The 18,692-nt window shown below is 35.1% G+C and overlaps 2 protein-coding genes and 1 long non-coding RNA gene across 3 annotated transcripts; 1 reads left to right on the top strand and 2 right to left on the bottom strand.

The window, feature by feature from the left end:
- Positions 1 to 1,767: 1,767 nt before the first annotated feature.
- On the bottom strand, positions 1,768 to 2,337 carry LOC127844471 (uncharacterized). Its single transcript, XR_008032746.1, has 2 exons — positions 2,192 to 2,337; positions 1,768 to 2,021 (listed from the first exon to the last, which is right to left on the bottom strand). It is a non-coding gene; the product is annotated as an uncharacterized LOC127844471 (long non-coding RNA).
- Positions 1,822 to 5,376, top strand: LOC127844464 (uncharacterized). Its single transcript, XM_052374709.1, has 7 exons — positions 1,822 to 2,055; positions 2,239 to 2,413; positions 2,533 to 2,730; positions 3,360 to 3,431; positions 3,816 to 3,891; positions 4,102 to 4,225; positions 4,570 to 5,376. The coding sequence occupies exons 1-6, from the start codon at positions 1,822 to 1,824 to the stop codon at positions 4,220 to 4,222; spliced, it is 876 nt and encodes a 291-aa protein (XP_052230669.1). The 3' UTR covers positions 4,223 to 4,225; positions 4,570 to 5,376.
- Positions 4,219 to 9,128, bottom strand: LOC127844456 (putative nuclease HARBI1). Its single transcript, XM_052374695.1, has 5 exons — positions 8,413 to 9,128; positions 6,934 to 7,035; positions 6,529 to 6,606; positions 6,164 to 6,270; positions 4,219 to 4,705 (listed from the first exon to the last, which is right to left on the bottom strand). Exons 1-5 carry the CDS (start codon positions 8,948 to 8,950, stop codon positions 4,514 to 4,516), a joined length of 1,017 nt encoding a protein of 338 aa, XP_052230655.1. The 5' UTR covers positions 8,951 to 9,128; the 3' UTR covers positions 4,219 to 4,513.
- Between the last annotated feature and the right edge of the window lie 9,564 nt (positions 9,129 to 18,692).

Genomic DNA, 18,692 nt, shown 5'->3' with positions numbered 1-18,692 from the left:
AACAGTGAATAGAAACTGCACCATATCTGTTTTGAACATATGCTTATTAAATCGACAAAGATTAGCATACTAGATCTAGTTAGGTAAAAGTCTGTGTTAAAAGCTCATGTTAAATAAAATTACGCGTACACGTTACACCGTAATGCCTTCTTCTGATTGGTTCATATTTAAATCAGTTTCATGACATGGCTACAGGTCAGTGATTGTTTTGCGATTTAAGCAGAAGTTTAACTGAAGAATTTATGCCTTTCTAACTTCGAATCGACGATATTTGATGTAAAAATGAACTTCTGAATTAAAACTGAATGAGTTGGTAATGTTATTTTGCAATTTTATGCAAATTTATGAAAATTTAAACTTTCTGGTTTCCACCACAAAAAAGGTCCTTCAACGATGAGACGTTCCAAAGAATTTAGCCCATATAAAAAGTATCTCTAAATTCTTTGCGCGTCTTATAAATGAGACTACATGTATTTGGGAATATAGCCATTTTGTGTACTATCAACTTTTCGCGTATAACTGAACACTTGCCTGTTATCTACCACAATTTATTAATTATCATAACAAAGCTAATTGCAATAAGAGGTTGTTCACTGTTCGTCTAGCTCTTTGTGACTCGTCACTGCGCATGTGCCTTCAGGCTTTCAGCAGGTCAGCCACAACTCACCAGGTCAGCCACAACACTACCCCATATTTATTGTTGAGAATCGCTCCCCGGAACCAGGTACCAGCACCTGAAACAATAATCTGCCACTTGTCTGGGTCTGGTTCCTTGTGCCCATCCTGGGTTGCCAAGGGGCATACGTCTGTCTCAATGAGGACTTGTGACTCCTCACTAATGAGGATTGGTTCCTCACTCATGCCCACTATAACGGCCACATCCTCCTCAGTGAAGTGTTCCACATTCCTGTTGAAACTAAAGTGGGTGTCGGGAAAAACTTCCAGCCACCACCCGACATGACTGAGTGAACAGCCCCCCCCCCCCCCTTACTGGCTGCTTTCAACTTCTGTGACATCGCTTTAACCACTCGGTCTGATTGGCGATACACATATCCCTTCCCTGGAAGAATGTTTTCTCAGCTGTACGTGGATAGGCGGTGTCACAATTCCTTTCAGAACACAGTTCTTATCAGCAAGCTGCATGTTGATCTCCTTGACCTTGCCTGGTTTCTGCTTTAACGGGTCATAAACTGCTGAAGACAGTATGGATATATCTGCCCCGGAATCTACCCGAGCCCTAACCAGACAATCTCCTACCAACATACATGTATTCACCTAAGAAGACCCTGCTGTCACTACCTTTACTGCTATGGTCTCTGCTTTACTTGCTGCCACGGATTTGTCTGCTGGGGTTCCAGCTTCTACTTCAGTCACCAATCTAGATGAAGTATCCTGCCGCACATAAACTGGCGGTAACAACTGGCCTCTGTCTACATCGAGCTGCGGGGCTAGGCCTATGCCACAGGCTCTTTGAAGTTAAAAGCCTTCTGTGAATCCTTTCCGCCTGTTTGCTTTCAGACTTTGATTTAAGGAATTCCTGGTACTCCTTTACAGTCCCTGTTCATATGGCCCTCACCATTACAATGAAAACATCTGCAGCCAATTGTATAAACATTGGTTAAAAAATACCACGGTAAAACAATGACCACGGTAATTATCGTGGTTAAGTTACCACGCAGTAAATCCGCTTGTACAAAACTTTTTACCGCGCGGTAACTTAACCACGATAATAAACAAATTAACCACGGTAATTATTACCGCAAGGTGCACGCGTATGACGTCATTTTCGCGCACAACTGTCAGCAGAAGATCATAACAAACATGGCGGAGGAAGCAAAACGCACTAAGTCAAAAATGTTCACTTCTAGAGAAGTTGATATAATTGTCGACTTCATGAAGGAAAATGCTAGCACCATGCGAAGTAGCCACGCTTCCGCTGGTCCGGGGGCCGCCCAAAAGGTCAACCAGATGTGGTTGTCGTTAGTAAACAGTGTAAATGCCTGCGGCAGCGGTCCTCGGACCTTAAAACAAGTAAAGGAAAAGTGGCGAAATATAGTACGTATGATTATTTAAGCACTTGTTCAATTAACTGTACATCTGAAATATTTGCTATGAAACCGGTATAATACTAATGATTAATAGAAACTGAATTGTATTTGTATCCCAAAGTAATATGTTTTAACGTTGATACCTTTTTATTTACTGTGCCTGTGTACTGACTACTGTCCTGTACTGTAGATGAAACACGCTAAGACAGACATATGCTTGCGAAAGATAGACAGATCAGCGACAGGTGGTGGCCCGCCTCTACCGAAGATGAGCCAGACCTCGCAGGCCGTGGCTGGACTTTTCGACCACAGCTCTTCCTTCCATGGCATCTGCGAGGATGCAGATACGGCCATCTCCGGAGACGGTAAATAGCAGTTAGCAGCGAAGCTGATGAAAATTGTTATCTTGCAGTGTAGTGTAATATATAACACCAACTTTGTATTTTCCAACACAACCTTGTCTCATGGACATCGTTATTTGCAGACCCTCAGACCATATGGGAGATGTCATACGATGTACTCGCTGATTTGCCCAGCCCATTAAGGAAACTTCCATTGCCCTTGGGGATCGAGGATGTGGGCTGCGATAGTCCGATGGCGATGGAGTCCAGCTTCTGTGCAACGGAGACAACCCCGGGTCCATCGGCAAAGACTGTATCTTCAGCGCTCGTCTCCGTTGCTGGTTAGTCAATATAAATTGCCACCATAGTCTTTTGATGAGTTTTGCTTTGGCAGACTCTGAATGCGAATTATTTCAGCTACGTTGCTGGTTAGAAATTAACTGTTTTTATCCAAATTTCTTCTTTATTGTCTGTCACTTGAGTTCTTGTCACTTATAAAGAATGGTACATCTGACATTTAGTACTTTAAGAGCACAAGATATATTCCATCAAATAAACAATTCATAATCCTTTGAACATTTTCTGTAAGCATTTTCGTAACACTAAAAGTTCCATGTTACTGTTCTGACTAATGACACACGAATGATGCTTTTTTTTATTTTACACAAACAGGGTTTCGTCCACTTTCCCAGAAGGGGTCAATTTTCCAGCTAAACATACATGTTTCTTTTATTAACGTCGTGTTATCTTTTCTGACGTTTTAGCTTTACTTAGTATATTCAGTTTTCTTATTATGTAGTGTATTATTATTTTATTTATTTTTTTAAATGCTGTATTGTGTAAATAAAAACTATCCATCAAAATCACCACCCATCACTCTTGCAAATGGAATCACCTGTCAACGTGTAGAATATCGCACTCTGTGCACTATTCAATGAGGGTCCAAATGGGGAAATTCTCTCTTTTGCAGCTTTGTTTGCCGAATGTCCAGGCGAGACAACGGGAAAAATTGCGTCAGCTAGTTCCGCAGACCAAACCAGCAGTAATATGATTTAGATTAAATATTTTAAAGGAATGGGAATTATTCATCCAAAGTATAGTTATTCTTATGAAGCTGGAATCATTAATGGCATTTCTTCATAACATTAGTCATTGCCATTTGAAATATCATGTGTATGTACAACTAATTTCAATTTAAATTCTTATATTTTATAATGTAATAAAATACACATTAGTAATTTAATTTTTTTATTTAAGTTATAAGAATCAGTTTGCAATATTATATCTCTACTGAACAGTATGTATGAAACAAATAAAAACTTCAAAATACCACTTGCTTTAACAACATTGGCTCAATGAAACAAATAATATGATCTTAAGATAAAAGATGTATAACAGGGTTCTATAATGTAAATATTTTCATCAGAGATGCAGGCAAAATGTGGTACATCAGCAGGTACAGATACAGATTGCAAAAGTAACAAGAAAGAGCCTCAGACTAAGTATGTATATAAGTATGATTATATTCATGGAACTAGTTTCATTTATATAAACTAAATATGCAACTTTAAACTATAAAATGACAATGTCATATTCTTTTAATTTAAATTATTTACTATCAACGAAACGGACTTACTGAACCAATAGAATCATATCATTGTTTAACAATAACCATAATAACTAAGCTGATGGCTTTCTTTAAACATATACAGGTCACTGAAAGAGCTGCAGATGCTGTTCTATGCCAAACAAAACAGCTTGGCAGACAAGCAGGAACATTTCTATGAACGAATGACAGTACTTACTGATATACTCATACAAAAATTCCAATAATGAGTGAGTACAAAATGAGGTTATTACCTAAAAATTTATTCACAAATATTATGTGGTCAATGAACTAATACATTTTGTTCTATTGTTGAATGGTTGTTCTAAGGCTGTAAAACCCACTTTAACAAACAAGGACCCAAACTATCAGTGTAATACACTGATAGTTTGGGTCCTTGTTTGTTAAAGTGGGTTTTCATTACATTTGTGCTAATATATCTCTGAGTCATACAGTATGACTCAGAGATATATTAGCACAAATGTAATGAAAACATTTACATTTAATCTGTTAATAACCTAAGAAAAGTAATTTTCGACAATTGTATCTCGAACTCTTCTCCCATCTGTTGCAGCCTGAAACATATCTCCCTGGGCAACCTCTTCTACGGGTTCTGGATCCACTGCTGGTTCTCCCCACATCAACCGTAGATTATGGAGCACAGCACAGGCAATAATGATGCGGGTGACCTTGGCAGGCTTCATTCTTATCTGTCATACAAGAATAAAAAGAAATTGTAGGAAAAACATTGAATTAGCATTTTTTTTTTCTTTTGGGCTGTGAGTACTCTATTTAAAATTCAGCAATAACTGTACTTAGAAACTAAATTATAAATTAGATATGTATCACAACTTTAATTTGAAATACATATTAATTTCTTTTTGCTACTTAGGAAACCCTAATGAGATAAGCAGCAAAAGACAAATAAACGCCTTTTAAGACATCATTACTTCTTTGATACCAACATCTTCATGTTTACTGTCTATAAATTATTTTAAGAAATTGTTTATGTTTTGGTCATTTTCTCAATAAATGAGAGGGTAGGGTAATAAGTTAATAACTGACATATTTCATACAATGTGTTTGACATGATATAAGATCTAATTGAATGTTTGCATATTCCATATCTGGTGCAGATGTATACTCCGAAGTGACACCTGTCTGTTAACTAAAACTCACGTAAGAATGTTATTGATTGGTTATTTCAATAAAGTGAATGGACTTGTATTACTTTTACAAAGTTTCATCTTGACTTCTGTTATTAGAAAAATCTTTTATTTCTAGAACTTATTATTGTGATTAATATAAGAAAAATCCTTGATTATTAGAGCTTATTGCTGTGATTTATAATTATTTGAATTAAAGTTGTTATAATGTCTGACTCAGACTTGTGCAATTTTTTAATTCCTTTTTCATAGTCATTCAGAATGAAGATCATTATTGATTTTGATCAATTGCTGTAAAAATTTATGTACATAGTTTCTTTAAAAATGAACTAACCAATATTATCCCCATTATCTGCTCCTTCACTATTAGCCCAAGAACCTTGAAACTTACATACATGGAAGCTATGAGCATATGTGTGACCCTGTACTAAATTGTATTTGAAATTTTTTAATCTGACCCCTGGGTCAAAAGTCATGATGGTTGAGGTGGGGCCGGGTCAGAGATTTGCACTCATTTTTATGTCCCCACCACTATAGTGGGAGGACATATTGTTTTTGCCATGTCTGTTAGTTGGTTGGTTTGTGTGTTTGTTTGTTCCAAATTTAACATTTCGTCATAACTTTTGCAGTATTGAAGATAGCAACTTGATAATTGGCATGCATGTGTATCTCATGGAGCTGCACATTTTGAGTGTTGAAAGGTCATGGTCATCGTTCAAGGTCAAATATAAAATATATAGCTTCAAAGCGGTGCATAAGGGGACATGGTGTTTCTGACAAACACATATCTTGTTTTATGTTATTTTACATTAACTTCTTCATTTCTACACCGATTGACTTCAAATTGGTACTGAACATCTCTTATGACAATACGATCAATCTCAACTATGCATGGCAATATATAATGATTCAAATTTTCATTTACCATCTTTGTTGATTAAATACATTTCATGTTATAATCCTCATTTTATCCTCAATAATATAAACAATTTCCTTACATACCTCACCATGGAGGACATGAAAGGTTCTCTTCCAAACCCCAAAGGCCCTTTCAATACTGTTCCTGGTGCCGATGTGCGCAGCATTGTACCTTTCCTGAGCTTCTGACTCTGTGAAAACAGTTATATGTTTATAGTTTTAATATTGAATTATTTAAAGGAAAAATAGTTAGTATTTAGAGAATCAAGGACAATCTATTTCATTTTCATATATGTGTTGATTATATGCTTAGCATACATAAAAGTTGTTTTGTGTGTTTTTATTTTTTGAAGTTTACGAAAAAAAAAACTGTCATTATAATATTTCACAAGATCTAGTTAAAACTACTTCTTCAATACAAGTTCATGACATTGACTTGTTGTTTTCACCTGGCTGAAGGAACGGTGTCAGCAGGAAAGGCCTGCAAGGGTACCCACTATCTCCTAAAAGATATCCACGTTCAGGATCTGAAAATAATATAACACCTTATTGTACATAGTTACATGTCCTATAATAGTTATTTAAAAATTGCATAATCATTGAAAGAAAAATGGCAATTTTCAACCAAAATAAGATGTGTGTTCTGCTGGAAACAATTTATAAATATGTAATGCAGTAGTATTTACCATTAACATTATTTTGATAACTTGTAACCATGAACATGTCTCAAAATTCAAGTTTTTTTTAAATAATGTAAACTTGACCAGGGGATAAACACTGATTGTTTTTATAGTAGTGAACATAATCAGCATTGAGGATTACATATATTGAACCAAAAGATTCAAAAATGCAACCTTGATGGTGATTGGCCATATGCTGTCCAAGCTTGGACATTCGGAAGATGTGGGAGTCATGGCAGCATCCAGGCCAACATGCATTCACACTTGTAAACATCCCTGTGAATAAAAATTCAGTACATTGATAAACATTAAAGAGACATTCACCATCAAACATGAAAGCTATGAAACATGATCCATCTTATGGCAGAGCAATACAGTCCAAAATGCCATTGCAGTAGAATGTGCATGCAGTAATACCATTAACTTGAGGCACACAAAAATTTCACTCCTGTCAATACTTATGTAGATCTTTAGTTCTCTTTAAATGCTCATTCATACATAAAGGAGATTTCTCATTATAAATCTTGTGAACATGATTCAGTCTTACTTGCTTATAACTCTGGGGTGGTATTCCAGAAACATCTTAAGTCAATTCTTAAATAATTTCACTTAAAGTTCAAAATTACAATGTTTTGTATTTTTTTACTTAATAAGGAAACACATGTTTTTTTGGTATTCCTAAAATGATATTGTCATAATGATGCTATTTAAATATATATCTTGATACCAAGCTATTGAAATATGAAATCAAACACTTAAGAAAATTTCCCAATTTAAGGATAAAAATAAATTTACTTAAGATGCTTCTGGAATACCACCCATGGTTAATATTTAACAATCCTAACTGTTCAAAGTCTGGAGCACAAAGTTACAGGGTGCCTACAGTCATAATTATTAATGAGTCTATTATTCTTATTTTGAAATTTGTTTTTAACCCTTTGATGAGTCCACAATACCAGGATGAACTAGCATAATCAAGGTGACATTGCAATATAATGAATTACATTGTGTGTTTTTAAGTGGTTTAACCAAATACATTTCAGATAATTCACTTTCTCAAATGACACCTAGGTACTTGGCAGAATTCTGATATTGGGATTAAAAAAAACAAATTGACAAAAAGTGTTACATGTGAAACCAGTGTTAAAATACCCCACAGGAGCCTCTATTAGGAAAACGCGATTCTTATTCAGCAGCTCAAATACATGTATGGCCTGACATGTACCAAAGTACACATGTGTGATGTCATTACAGACTACTACGTCAGTACTGAGTAACTGAATTCAGTTAGCGTGTAGTCTCTGTCATGGGTGGATCACTGAATGGAAGTTGAAGATTATAGAAAAGAATTTTGAATATGGCAAAATAGATGCGCGCATTAATAATATGGTATGCATTTATATTGCTGTATTTATATCAGCTCTCATCTGCAAATCAAATGAAATATAATTGCGTGTGCTTGAAATAGTGATAAAGTAGTGAAATTACACGTTGATCACTGCGAATTAAAAAAGTTGAACAAACTGTTTTCCTTAAGAGTTAATGTTTAAGATATATACCGGACTAAAGTGATGAAAATACGTACAGTACTGAAATGTTACAGTACCGGATTACATGGGCATTTAAGAGGCCAAACCTGTAGAAGGGACTTACCTTTGTGGTCACAAGTTGCCTGGACGTTGAGGGAATGAAACCCTTTTCGATTCACAAAGGAAGGCTCATCTGGACCACCGGGAGAAATGATACGGACGTGTGTGCCGTCGACACAGCCTATAACGCCCGGAAACCCTCTCATTTCAAAGAAACCCGTCATCACTCGTCGTCTGTCAGCGTCAGTCACGGGAAACCTTATCACCATATCCTTAAGTGCAAACAAGCTGTTCGTCACGTCGGTCACAACTCGGGACACAGTTGCAATGTCCACGCCGAAGGTGTCTCCTATTATCTGGAGAAAAGCCCCGGAAGCGAGAAACCTCAAAGTCAACATGATCCGTTGTCGAATGGTCAGTGCCTGGTTTCGTCGCGTCCGTCTTCGTAATGTTGGCTCCAACAGTCCCACAAGTCGGTCAATGTTGTCCGTCGAAAACCTATACCTTCGGCGCACTTCGTCGTCCATTAAGTCCGTCTCCTGTCTGTCGACTCGTCGAAAAAGTCGAGGTCTACGATGTCTGACCATATGAACGTCCGCCATGTTTGTTGTGGTTAAAATGCAGTTACCCAGCTAGCATAGGTGGGTAAAAAGTTACCGCGGTAAGTGCGTGGTAATTTTTTTGTAAATTGTTTATACAAATGGTTTAACCATGGTAAGCGGTCTGGTTACCGCGATAACGTGGTTACCTTGCGGTTAAAATGTTTATACAATTGGCTGCAGGTGGGGTATAATTGGAATCAATAAAATGTACTGTGTCGCGTAATTACACATTGTTCGTGGAGAACACACAGTAACAAACAAAGTTCATTTCTGTTTTCATCGAGATTTATTTCTGTTTAATAATTTCTAACACAACGCTTCTAATGTTCATGAAGTACAATTTTACAGCGCGGCGGCCGACATGGCCACCACGTCAAATAGACGTGACAAATCTCTAACCGCAGACCTTTCTTATTAACTAAAACACTGCATTTTATCCCCAGGATTATTTACATAAAATCTACTTGTAATTTCCATTGGTCATCAAGGTCTGGGCTTATTACGGATTGGTTGACTTATTAGAACGTTCTAGAAGGAACAATCTATTCATGTATTTACTTGCTTGCCAAATGCACTAAAATCTAATCAATTTATATTGGTTTAGAGTAATCCCGTTACGTTCGTCAGTACTATAACTTTTGTACCCCAGACAATAGGTGACCTTTTCATCTGTGCTGTTTGTTGACCATGTGTGTTACTTACAATCTCGTATCTATATGCTGACTCTGGACTCATTGTGTTCTTATTTGGATTTAATCTTAAATCAGGTCTGACTTTCCATAGACCTGATTTAAGATTTATTTAAAGTAAGAACGCAAATATGTTTACACTCAGGTGGGGTATAATTGGAATCAATAAAATGGAAAGTCAGACCTGATTTACGCTAGGTTCACAACACACAGACGTGAAAATAATAAATGTAGTATGTAAATGAAAGATGACATTGTGATTTTTGGCAAATGCAATTCAACAAATGTATTTTTTTATAAACTGTGTACAAAACATATAAAATTGAAATAAATTAGGTAGTTTGCATAATATTTGTGCATTTGTTTAAATAGTATTATTAGGTTACAGGTCCCTTGCTACACTTTGGTGGATTGGGGCCGGGGCCCTTAGAGGGGGGAATTTCGCGTCGTTTTGGGCGAAAAGGGGAATTTTAGAAGATCTTTACACCAACCATTTTACACCTAAAATTGCTATATTTTAATGTGATTTACATAAATATACATTTAATCAAAGGTTAGTAGCACGATACCAGCTGGCAATATAGGTATAAAAGTTTTAAAAAAAAATTGGAGGGGGGAATTTTTAGCTGAAATAGGAGAAAAGAATATACTTTTTCATGGGGGAAGCCGCCGATATTCGGCAGTAAAAAGTGCAAAACGAGGGCCCTGGGTTACTATATTATTATAAGTACTTTGTCAAATATTGAAGTCGATTAATAAGTTTCAATGCATTCTTAGAATTTAACATGATCACAATTACTTATTTATTCATGTTAGATAAGATAATTAATTTAATTAAGTGCAATGGTTTAATTCATAAGAAAACCTTAATTAAAGAAAGGAAATTTAATCTGGTTGGGAGCGCCAAGTGTCAAAATAGATAAACCAAGACTTCAGTTACACACATTGACAAATAATTATGTTGGGCTGGGCAGTTCTAATACCAGGTAATACCTGTATTAAAAAGTTCCATTTTTGTTCACCGGATATTTTGATTATTATTTTTATTTAACTGCCTGTAAACATAAGTGTTTCAATAAAAAAAAAAATTCTTATTATCCAGTAAGTTGTTTGTTTTTCTCTCATTGAAGGATTAGTGATAGAAGTTATGTTTTGTAATGTTGTGTATTGAAACATATTTAAGTCTGCATATACTAGTATTTATTTCAATCCAGTAATTTACACCATTTTCTGTTATAATTTCAAAATGCTACTTATACACGAGTACCGTAATTACTCTATGATTTCGGACACTTAATAAAAAAAAATTCGTGTCCGAAAACTTAGATATGAAAAATATTCACAATAAACAGGTGTCCAAAAAGTTAGAGTCGAAAATTGAAGTGTCCGAAAATAGCGTCAATTGTATCAACGACTACCGGTAATAGCACGCGCTTGTAAAATACCATGCCGTATAGTATGAATTACAGTTATATATGTTTGCACTGCATTTTAAATAATTTTAAATGCTTAATCTATTTGAACGAAAATTACTACAAGGTTGTACTTTGACCAACGAGTTAAAAGATGAGCATGTGATGTACCGATACTCGCTAGTATGAACCTGTAATTAACGCAATAAAAAAGCAAACTATGGATTCTTTGTTTGTTTATATCCGATAGTTGTTGTCTAATTGTTCGTAAAACTTGCAATAGGGTGCATCATACTTTGAAGCGTTTAGTGTTTGTCACAGTTATTTTACTGAAAAGGGGTAGTACAATTGCGGTAGATAATTGAACTGTTAATCGGCACTACCCCTGGTAATTGTCATAACGCTATGCTATCAGTCGAAACCCTTGTTTAATACCGGTTTACAAGATCATGTACCCAATAACGAAAATGAAATGGTCCGTTGCCCTCAGCAAAGACCTATAGATAACACAGATTGGAAACTCTCCTCTTCGCGATAGCGATATGCGATAATATATAACGGCGGACGCGGGTCACGTGACATTGATTTTGGAGATGCCGGTGTACCTGTAGATTCTTCCCTGTTCCAGCTAATGTCGGCCATTTTGTTATAAAGCAATCAATTATTCTTCGTAATTAGTCGTTAATAGTTGTTGTCGTAGGGTATTCTGAGCATGATCTGGTAGTTTATATTATATTGATATTGTTATTAACAATCTTAATGTGTTAATTAGTGTTTTTTAGCGCTCGGTTGTCAGTTTGCAGAGCAATGAATGTCTGAAAGCGCAACGTTACAAATTTCTCGTAGTGAGCAAAGTCGGTCGACGAAAAAAAGACATATTGAATATTTTTTGTGTGAATAAAAATAAGTATTTATTTTCTGTGTTGATAATTCTTTAGGTTTTGGTAGTTATTATTCTAATTAATTATTAATTTATCGGAATTTGAAAGATAACACTGGATACGTTCATTTTCGATAATTTTTAAAAAATTGAAAGGCCCGAAGCATTTTTTTTAAACATCTTCATTAAGCATCACATATTGATAACGTAAGCTTTTTATGCTAGGTGAGATGCTTATCTATGTATGATTTATAAAAAAGTAGACGAAAATGAGGTCTTTTAAAGGACTTTGCCTTTGTACAATTTGTACTATTTTATTCTGTTATTCCATTCAATCAATTTTCACACCTGTCGCCAAAGTGGTTTGTTTCTTTTTGACAAACTTTTCTATTTCTAATCCCATATCGTTGAAGTAAGATTTTTATGCTCGGGTAGATGTTAATCTAAGTATAGATTTAAACAAACCAGAAGAAAATAATCAATTTAAAGTATTTGGCCTTATACAATGTTGGTACAATTTTAAGCTCTTTTCTTCTGTTGTACACGATTGCTGTCAAACGTGTTTTTGTTCTTTTTGATAAACTTTTTCATTTTTCATCCCAAATAGATTAAGTCAGATTGTTATGCTTAGTGATATGTTAATCTAGGTATGAATCAAATAAACTGGAGGAAAATGTTCATTTTAAAGGATTTTGGCCTTGTACAAAGATGGTACAATTTTAAGCTCTTTTACCCTATTATACACACATGTCGTCAAAGGTGCTTTGGTTCATTGTGAAAAACTTCGTCATTATTCACCTCAAATCGAAGAAATACGATTTTTATTCTGGGTAATATGTTCATCTTGGTATGAATAAAAAACAAGATGAAAGTAAAATGTATGGGTTTAAATTCTCATTTAATATCTTTTATTAGTATAACCAGTTTTCCTGTCAATGTTACATATGCAAGTTAATATACAAACATATTTTAACAGATAGCTGTGAGATTACTATTAAAACACAAACAAAAGCTGTGAGATGACTATAATTCGCCGGCCGCGGACACTGATCACACAATTAAAGCTTAATTTAATTACCAAAAGAAAAAAACTGGATTACAAACAAAACTTTAATAACCTATAACTCATGAATAAGATCTAAATAAAAAGAAAATTAAACTATTGAAAAAATCTACACAATCAATATTGAAATAAGTCTAACTGAAACCGTTTTTGGATCGAACGATCATAGCATTTTTTATACTGTAATGTTGTTTTAATCAGAGACCTACAATTATGTGTCCACATATATCTATCCGTTTTGAAATAATAATATTTTTTAAGGTTTTAACTGTTTGAAATACCAAAATATACAAGAATATTTTATCAGCAAAAGCCTTTCAAATAAACTATTCAACAGCATTCTCGCCGCGATTTGGAAGTTCTTAGCGCTATTTCTTCAACGATCGCGGCATTATAAATTCTTATTGTAGGTAAATAAAATCGAGTTTTATAAAAAACATAATTACTCATGTTTCTATGAAACTTTATTTTATAAAAATCGGATCATTATTGACCAAGTTACAGCCGCCTTTCATAGCGCCGTAACATTTTCGCATAACTTTGCTCGATAATCGTAGCCGTTGCTACTGACGCGTCGCTATCTTATCGCAATCGTGATACACCGGCTATCTCCGGACTACTCCGATTGATTCATGGAATAAATCGTCTGCTGATCCTCAGTGTACTTATCAGGTTCTCGACCACGTGACCCCGCCGAGAGATAGTCCGATAAGGCGCGAAGTTTCCAATCTGTGTTATCTATAGGTCTTTGCCCTCAGACATAAACCTGCCATGTTTTATGATGTTCATCCGGTTGAAATACCCCATGATCGAAGTGTCATTATATATCAAAAACAGGACCGAAATTCGGTAAAATAGCGCTGTAAAATATACTGTCCAAAAACTTAGAGACATTAATTATGGACGAAAAATCGTGTGTCCGAAAATTAAGAGTCACGAAAAATAATTATTTTTGCTATAAAAAGGGGTGTCCGAAAACTTAGAGTGTCCGAAAACATAGAGTAATTACGGTACTTCATGATTGATTAAATCCACTGTAATACCGCTAGTATGGTCATACTAAAATGTTTTGAAATGCAATGTATTTTTTACAAAAATATTACTCAATTCAAGTCTACTTCAACATACAGTATGTTAACTCATTCCATACTACAGCCTTATCTCTAAGCAACCCCTATCAGTAATAGCCTTATCTACCACTAGATATTCAGTACCCTCATAATAATTGCATTGGATACATTATTTGGAAATAATCCATTGTATTTTAATTGGTAAGTTATGCAAGATTTCGAAAACATATCAAAATATTACTATATTTATTTTTAAATGGGAAATATAATAATAAAATATTTGTCACACCATTCAACAAAGTAACAACACCTTAAAACAACCTTGGTCACACCACTAAAGGTAACAATAAACAGATAATCTGCCAGGCATTCAGAGCTGATGAGGGTGTTATTTCTTAAAAGTTGACCTAGCATTTGTAAAAATATTGCAAGAAGTATACATTTCCAGAAAGGAAATTTATTTCTGCGTTGAATAAGACCGGGATCGTGAAAATCGCTGCACAATTGATGAAGATATGGCTGTCCAAAGCGATGCACCCCGTTTTGGGGTGATTTTGAATTGCATACCTTGTTATATATATATTTGATAGTGAATGTTTTTTTCATAAAATTTAATTGTTCGTTATAATATGATTATTTATCATTCAAAATGATGTTTTCACTAATTAATATCATAGCCACACGCTAACTACCTGTGTTGCTAATGAGAGTCTGTTGTTAATTTTTCATAAACTTCAACCAGATATTTTTAAGAGATTAAATAAAGACAAGTCAAAAGTGCAGATATATCTATCAATTATGTATAATGGAAGCAATTGACCTTTCGACAGCGAGAGTGAAGCCACGCCCACCGATTTCAAGTGGGTCACTCCGCCGAAGTCCGTCATAAAAATGGCTACGCGAATCGGCCGCATAAGTGAACCAAAAAGGCCTCATGGTATACCAGAAAGGCCATACAATAGTTGTTATTGTCATTGAATAGTGATGCTGAATATAATGATCATATCTATTAAATAGTCATAACTTTTTTATTAGTCTACTTAAAAGCCGTTAATTTTATTATCAAAGTCGGCAAAATTATCGCAAATTATCGCATACAGTATGAATTGTTCGTTAGTCACAATATTTTTCCTTGAATAATAAATGTTTCAGTTTTTTAATTAAAAGCCGTTAATTTTGCAACCGATGGCAACATCGCAAATGTGGCACAGGTAAGTAAATTTATTATATAAGAAGACGAAGAACGTTTTTATTGAAATCCGATATAACATATATCTACAATGCGTTTGGTCAAAATGACCCATGCGCATTGTTATAATCGTATAACAAAGTCAAAGTCGTCAAAAAAGTAACATACACAATATATTATTATATATTATTATTTCCTCGAAAACTATCTTCTGCAATGTTTAAAATATAAGAAGTTGAAAGAATTTTCATGTACAAAAAAACTCGCTAATCAGACCGGGTTTTCAAAGGGTCATTCACAGTTTGCGGCATCTGTTTTGATAACGGATTAGTAGAAAGCCCACATATGGTGTAAAATGACACTTATTGGCCCCTATTGATAATTACTTGCGCATTTTAAAATAGTTTCTTAACTTACATTAAATTTGGAAGACTTAAACCGAAAGAAATAAAAAATGTTTTATTCTATGTGATATTATTAAAAATAATAACTCATTGTCTTTATTATTACGCATTTCATTAGCATTAAAAAAATCTAGCAAAGTTTATAATGTCTTATTTATTTGCCGACTGCATTAGAATGTCAAATTTATTTAACGTTATCCACCTTTGAAAAATGGTTTTAAATGTTCCTTTCTAATTTGTCTATATAGAGGATAAACAAGTACAAAGTTATACTCTTTTTTATAACGTGTCCGTTGCAAAACTTACATTTTCTATTTTCGCGTAGTATCTTATTATAACGACTGTGTTTTGCTTTCGGGCGATCGCTTAATATGTTGAGATTAAGCTGTTCGTGTGGACGACCACAAAGACGAATCCAACGTTTGAATTTTTCAAGATTAGTACCCGGTTGAGGGAACGGAAAAAATGTACTTCCATCTTTTAACCGTTCTGGATACCTTGTGTCTGAATAACAAGTGCCATAACAGCACCTTTTAACCATTTTCTTTGTTTAAAACACAGAATTACGTATAAGCTTATGTGTCGGACAACGGCGAGTTTGACGGACAAAATGGCGGATAGTAACGGGCCTAATCTATGCTGTAATCTGATTGGTTAATAAGCCTGTCAATCAATCGGCTGTCGAAAGGTCAATTAGTTACACAGAGAAGTTGTAACTAGTAACCTGAACATCAAAAGGGGTCATATGTCAGTCATGACCAATGTCGCTATGAACTTTTCTGATCCTAGGCTTAAGCGTTCTTGAGTTATCATGCGGAAACCATTTTACTGCTTTGAGTCACTGTGACCTTGAACTTTGACCTAGTGACCTGAAAATCAATAGGGGTCATCTGCCGGTCATGACCATTGTCCCTATGAACTTTCCTGATACCAGGCCATAGCGTTCTTGAGTTATCATACCCAAACCATTTCACTGCTTCAGATCACTGTGACCTTTAACTTTGACCTCGAGTCTGAAAATCATTAATGGTTATCTGTCGGTCATGACCAATGTCCCCCATGAACTTTCCTTATCCTAACCCAAAGTATTCGTGAGCTATCCGGAAACCATTGCACGGTTTCAAGTCACTATGACCTTGACCTTTGACCTAGAGTACTGAAAACCCATAGAGGTCATCTGTCAGTCATGACCAATGTCCATATGAACTTTTCTGATCCCAGGCTTAAGCCTTCTTGAGTTAATATCCAGAAACCATTTTACTGTTTCAAGTCACTGTGACCTTGAACTTTGACCTAATAACCTGAAAATCCATAGGGGTCATCTGTCAGTCATGACCAATGTCCCTATGAACTTCCCTGATCCCAGGCTTAAGCTTTCTTGATTTATCATCTGGAAGTCATTTTACTGCTTCAGGTCACTGTGACCTTGACCTTTGACCTAGTGACATGAAAATCAATAGGGGTCATCTGTCGATCAGGACCATTGTCCCTATGAACTTTCCTGATCCTAGTTCAAAGCTTTCGTGAGTAATCATCTGGAAACCATTTTACTGTTTCAAATCACTGTGACCTTGACCTTTGACCGAGTCCTGAAAATCAATAGTGGTCATCTGTCCGTCATGACCTATGTCCCCATGAACTTTCCTGATCCTCGGCTTAAGGTAATGGGACACAGATCGACAAGGTTGTGTATGATCACAATTATTCATTTACCGAGCTCTGCGATGGAGATCAGTGTGAAAATGACTCACGTAAAAGCTATTCGCATTTGCTAAATCGCTTGAAAAGAGTAAGCAGAAGTGGGTGGGGGAGGGAAGAAGATTGACTGAGCTGGATGTTTGGCTAAACAAATTACAGTATTGTCAGTTTTATAATCTGTGTCCCATTCCTTTGACAACATATAACATTGTTAGCGAACTACAAAAGGGCCTCAGTGGTTATTTGTACGTTGTTTGTGAAAACCCTGAATGTAGAGAAGTCAGCCGCGTTGCTTATGGAAAGCAGCACTATCTCAAGATCAGGGGAATGCCATGCTTTGACGTAAATACCAAGCTTGGAACAGGTATGCATGTCTTAATTTTTCAACCTGCCATTTCTTTCAATGTTTAATCATTGTACAATTGCCATTGATCTTTGGACTTCTTACACATTTTCAGATCCCATAAAAATTACAAGTGTCATTCCCAGTGAATATTTGTTAATCGTGTTAAGATATAAGGAAACATTCTGGTGTCCATCATGTTCAGTTTTCAAATTTAGTTTCGCATTTGTGTTGTTAAATTCAATTGATTGCTCATTCATGTTATTTAATAATTTAATGATGATACAAATGGATTCTATGAAAATACATTGTGATTATTAAGTAACTACGGCCTTATTTCGTTTTCATGTTCTTATCATTTTCAATTCTCTTTTCAGCAATTAGAGTTAGTTTGGGCAGGCTGGTCAAGGTAAATAACTTCCTAACAACTCTAAACATAACGCCTATTGCAAATAGAAATCCTTAAGATTATGGAGGCTCGTGCTGGGGAGGCCATCAAGAAAATCTCAACTGCGTCGTCTAACAAGGCTGCCATTGATGCGTATGAGAAAGAAATGAAGTAAGTGTTAAAACTTTTAATACAATGTTATTGACTATTCTGGTCCAAATTTTAGTATTTTTTCTCATCAACTGTCTTCTTATTTCCTATTCCAGATCAACATGAAACATAGTTATAATAATTGATTTATTAAAGGCACTGTGTTCATAGTTTGGTAAAAAAAAATTGGTTAGAACCCCAGGGCAGGCACATTATTAACAATATTTTAATTGTCATTGTTATTATAAATATTAAAAGCTATTCCAAATATTACAATTGTTTTAAATAAATTCATTACTTTTAGTAATAAATCTTATGAAGGAGCAAAGGTATATTAAAATTCTGAGCTATTCATATAAATGGTTTATTCTTTTCACAAGCGATCATTTGAGTTCAATGACTTGTCAGTATGTATTGTAATGTGCTTGTTGTGCTGAAAATTGATTTTTCTTATAA

Source organism: Dreissena polymorpha, chromosome 1 (genome assembly GCF_020536995.1).
Source record: "Dreissena polymorpha isolate Duluth1 chromosome 1, UMN_Dpol_1.0, whole genome shotgun sequence".
Lineage (NCBI taxonomy): Eukaryota > Metazoa > Mollusca > Bivalvia > Myida > Dreissenidae > Dreissena > Dreissena polymorpha.
This window is presented reverse-complemented; position numbering and strand designations above follow the sequence as displayed.

What these genes read in the sequence shown, in the direction of transcription:
- LOC127844464 (XM_052374709.1), top strand. Translation starts at nt 1,822, where the DNA reads ATGGCGGAGGAAGCAAAACGCACTAAGTCAAAAATGTTCACTTCTAGA. An exon ending in AGCGCTCGTCTCCGTTGCTG is followed by an intron (nt 2,731 to 3,359) that starts GTTAGTCAATAT and finishes TCTCTTTTGCAG; the next exon opens with CTTTGTTTGCCGAATGTCCA. An exon ending in AAGAAAGAGCCTCAGACTAA is followed by an intron (nt 3,892 to 4,101) that starts GTATGTATATAA and finishes AAACATATACAG; the next exon opens with GTCACTGAAAGAGCTGCAGA.
- LOC127844456 (XM_052374695.1), bottom strand. Translation starts at nt 8,950, where the DNA reads ATGGCGGACGTTCATATGGTCAGACATCGTAGACCTCGACTTTTTCGA. An exon ending in GGCAACTTGTGACCACAAAG is followed by an intron (nt 7,036 to 8,412) that starts GTAAGTCCCTTC and finishes TTTTATTCACAG; the next exon opens with GGATGTTTACAAGTGTGAAT. An exon ending in GACACCGTTCCTTCAGCCAG is followed by an intron (nt 6,271 to 6,528) that starts GTGAAAACAACA and finishes CTGTTTTCACAG; the next exon opens with AGTCAGAAGCTCAGGAAAGG.